Below are 4,033 nucleotides of genomic sequence, written 5' to 3' on the forward strand. Positions count from 1 at the left end.
GTGCCGAGGTGCGGGCGGCTGAGCCGGGCGGCAGCGCCGCCTCCGCCCCGGACGGCGACAAGGAGGGCAAGAAGAGCAGGCAGCACCTCTACTGCCCCACCTGCAAGGTGACCGTCAACTCCCTGTCCCAGCTGGAGGCGCACAACACGGGTAAGGGCGGGCGCCCGCGGGGGATGGGGATGGGGACAGGGATGGGGATGGGGATGGGGATGCTGCTCCCCACGGCTGCTGACGGCGCTTTGCGGATACGAGCGACTCGCTTGCGGAGCGAGTTTTAGCAGGGTGAAACGCTCCCTTATCGTCCGTGTCGCTTAATTAAAGACGTTTTCGGGTGCGTTTAATCAAGCAGTTGGAGGCTAGTTTATATTCTGCTGGGGTTTGGCTTTGAGCTGAGGGCACCCCGCAGCGGCAGTGCCCCCCCCCTCAGACCCAGGATCATCCTTCCGCGGTGATTCGGGCTCACGAAGCCTTGCGAAGAGGTCGGCAGTGTCCCGTGCTGGGCCAGGCGCTATGCCGTCACCGTGGTGGCTGATAAGCAGGCCAAACCCGGGCAAAAACCAGGGAAAGAGCCCAGGGAAGCGGTGGGAGGCTGCACGTGCAGAGCAGACGCATGGCATTGGGCTCCCGTCGGTGCACGGCGAAGCAGCCCCATCCCGAGCGTGCAAGCCCAGCGCGTCCGTCTGTCCGGGGCAGCCGTGCGTCCGGGCGGCCGTCGGCGGTGCCTCCTGGGGGCGGCGGGCGGGAGAGTTGGGAGCGAGCGAGACGGGAGCGGGCCGGTGCTGCCGCGGCACGGGTGACCTCCAGCGGCTTCTGCAGTCCCTGCAGTGCCAGCTCCTGCCCGACCGGGCTCTTCGTGCAGCACTGGAAAACGGCCCCGTTTCAAGGGAAAGACCCTTTTCTCCCTCGGTTCAGGGGGAGCTGGAAACTAACCCCCCCCCCCAAGCCCCCTCCGAGGTGCAGCCGCGCCGGCGCAGGGGCAGCAGCAGCGGCCGTGGGCACCAAGGTCAGCTAAGGACGGAGCCTCGGCTTAGCTGCACTCGTGTCCTTTTGCTTTTGTCAGCTCCGGTTACAAATTTAGGAGCTGATTTGGGGGAAAAAGAACAAGCAAACAAACAAAATGTTCGCGGGCTCGCGTCCCTCTGCGGCTGTCGCGGCGTGCAGGCTCCTTGCTTAGCGCCTTAAAAAATAGAATGAATTAGCGATGGCTTAAATTACCCGTCCGCCCCCGTGCTCGCGGTGCCCGCGCCGGCCGGTGGCAGGACGGGGCGCTCCGTCCCCAGGTGTGCGGGATTTCTGGCTCCTGCTTCCCCACCTCCTTTAACCCCCACGAGCTATTCCCGGCTCTGCCGCCRGCTCCTCCGTGACCTTGGGCATAGCTCGGATGCTGCGGCGCCGAGCGCTGCGGACCGTGCTAATGCCTGGGCACGAGCTGATGGGCTCCAGGACGCGCTTAAAATAGCAGCTTCTCCGAAGGTCTGGCGCAGGGAAGCAGGGGGCACGGCYGGGAAGGCGGCTTCGCCCCGGCCGAGCGTGTCCGGGCTGCGGGCGCCAGCGACCCCTTCCTCCATCCGCGGCGGTGCCGGTGCGGCGAGGTCYGGGGGGGGCACGCGGGGCAGTGACCCCCCGATGGGTGAGCTGGCACCRGCGCGGAGCGGGGCGATAGCTGCATAGCAGCTGGAGGCAGCCGGGCGAGAAGCCACCTGCGAGCTCCGGAGCCTCTTCCCAAATCCGCCGTCGACCTCGACAAGGTCACGTCCCTTCCCGAGCCTGGCTTTCCCCTCCGGCCTCTCTAGCGTCCGCAGGGGGCCCGGAGCAGCCGGGCGCCRTGCAAAGGGGGGGGCCTGGGGGCACGGTGCTCGCGGTGGCGTGCGGGGCGTCTCTCCCGCAGCGGCTCGGCGGCGGCGCCTCCGCGTTTGCCGAGCGCCCCCGTCTCCCCTCCGCGCCAGGCGCCAAGCACAAGTCGATGCTGGAGGGTCACAGCGCCCAGCTGCGGCGCGGCCGGGGCAAGCTCCTCTCCCGGGCAGGGCACAAGGCCAAGAGGATCGGCAACAAGGGCACCATCAACATCCAGAACAAGGCGTTCCACTGCCAAGTCTGCGAGATCTACGTGAACTCGGAGACCCAGCTCAAGCAGGTGACGGGCGCGCGTCTCGTTGCAAGCGCGCGGCGCCTCCGCGCAGGTCTCCGGGGTGTTGCATCCCCTCCCGATGGCTGCGGAGAGGGGGATTTACCGGCGTTTACAAGATGCATCCCTTTTAGCTCCCTAAGGATTTAAGGTGGGGGGGGGTCTGTACCTGCTTGCCCAGGCCCTATTGCTTCTCCCTGCTGCGGGGAGAAAACAGATGTTGGGTTTGTATTTGCAAAGTCGCGTAAGCCCGGAGCCGGCGTGCAGAGGTCTGAGCCGGGAGGGCTCCCTGGTCCCTGCGGAGCGGCTGATGAATTGATAGCAAAAAGCCCCAGGAAAAGCAGCAGCGTGGGGTGATTTTGTGCAATGCGGATAAAATTCCGCTTCGGCGGCGTTCAGGGGCTGGCAGGGCTGGAGCTGGCAGCATGGGCAGGCGGGTGACGGGGGCCGCGGGTGACACGGGCCACGGGTGACGGGGGCCGCGGGTGACACGGGCCACGGGTGACGGGGGCCGCGGGTGACGCAGGCCGCGGGTGACACGGGCCGCTTTCCCCCTGCAGCACATGAGCAGCCGGAGGCACAAAGACAGGCTGGCGGGGAAGCCGCCCAAGCCGAAGTACAGCCCCTACAACAAGCTGCAGAAGAACGCGGCCCTCGCAGTGAGTATTCTCAAGGTAGCTGCAAGCTTTCCGTCCCTCCGCCGCCCCACGCGCCGGTTGCCGCCTTAGCCAGCTCTTGCAATAAGAGACGCGCCGCCCGTTTTTCCTGCCGCCTCCGTTTCTCGCGTCCCGTGAGCGGAGGCAGCCTGCTGCCCTGGCGGGGGCGAGGGGCTGCCAGCCGTCGTCAGCGCGAAGGAGAGCAGGGGGCTCGTCCGTGCGCCGCCCGGCAGCCGCGGTCGAAACAGCCGCAGCGTTTGCGGTTCTTCCACCCATTTTGCAATTCCTAAATGGGAGAGCTGTGATTTTTTGGATGCTCGGAGCTGCTGGGGTGGGGGTGGTTCGGCCGAGGTCGGGTTTGCAGGGATGCTGCAGGAGCCTCACYGCCCGGCGGCTGGTGTTGGAGGGAAGCGTCGCCGCGCCGGCGGCTCGGCCGAGCCCGTTCCCGCAGCCGGGCGGCTCACGGCTCGCCGCTGTCCCCTCTCTGCCCACAGTCCAAGCTGGCGTTGCAGAAGCACCTCACCAAGACGCTGGCGACCCGCTTCCTCCCGAGCCCGCTCGCCGCCGCCGCCGTGTGCGCCGTGCCCGGCCCCCTCGCCTTGAGGCCGGCCGCCGCCACCACCCTCTTCCAAGCCCCCATCCTCGGACCAGCGCTTTTCCGGACGCCGCCGGCCCACGTCCGCACCACGCCGGGCCCCATCGTCTTTGCGCCCTACTAGAGCCACCGGCTGCTCCGGACCCGGCCGCGGAGYGGGGCGATGCTCCCGGCCGGGCTGCCGCTCCGGCCGACGGGAAACTGTAGTCGTAGATGTGCACCCAGGCTTTTCCTCCGCTTGGAGCGAACGATGCCGCGGCCGCGCACCCCTTCCCCGCCGCCCCAGCCGCGCTCGGCAGAGCATCCCGCCGAGCAGCCGGGACGCGGGGTGACGGASGGCGCCGCCGGCCTCCTCGCTCGGAGCGATAGGCAGAGCCCGGGGCCCCGCGCCTCCCCCCGCCGAAGCACATCGCCCCTCGCCCTGGCAGCACAAGCACAGACCGGGGGCGGACGGGTGCCCCCCGCCTCCGTCCGTCCGTCCCCCCCACCCCTCCGCGCAGGGGACGACCTGCCCCTACCTCACGGAGGCGCCGGGAGGCTCCGAACGCCCCTCGAGCGCTTTGCGGTTCTGCAGCGCAAGGCAACGTCGTCGCTCCGAGCTGGCTGCCGCGGCCGGTCGTCCCACCCCGTCCCCATCCGGAGCTTCCCGGGAGTTAC

At 68.6% G+C, this 4,033-nt stretch overlaps 1 protein-coding gene across 1 annotated transcript in view; it reads left to right on the plus strand.

Annotated features, from left to right (window-relative positions):
• The window catches only part of ZNF385C (zinc finger protein 385C), an 11,818-nt gene extending 8,158 nt beyond the window's left edge, over positions 1 to 3,660 (plus strand). The window contains exons 6-9 of the mRNA XM_026071202.1: positions 9 to 150; positions 1,947 to 2,134; positions 2,686 to 2,784; positions 3,276 to 3,660. Coding sequence (XP_025926987.1) covers positions 9 to 150; positions 1,947 to 2,134; positions 2,686 to 2,784; positions 3,276 to 3,500 — 654 coding nt within the window. The 3' untranslated portion in view covers positions 3,501 to 3,660. The remainder of the gene's footprint in view (positions 1 to 8; positions 151 to 1,946; positions 2,135 to 2,685; positions 2,785 to 3,275) is intronic.
• The last annotated feature ends 373 nt before the right edge of the window (positions 3,661 to 4,033 follow it).

Source organism: Apteryx rowi, unplaced genomic scaffold (assembly GCF_003343035.1).
Source record: "Apteryx rowi isolate R43461 unplaced genomic scaffold, aptRow1 scaffold_323, whole genome shotgun sequence".
Lineage (NCBI taxonomy): Eukaryota > Metazoa > Chordata > Aves > Apterygiformes > Apterygidae > Apteryx > Apteryx rowi.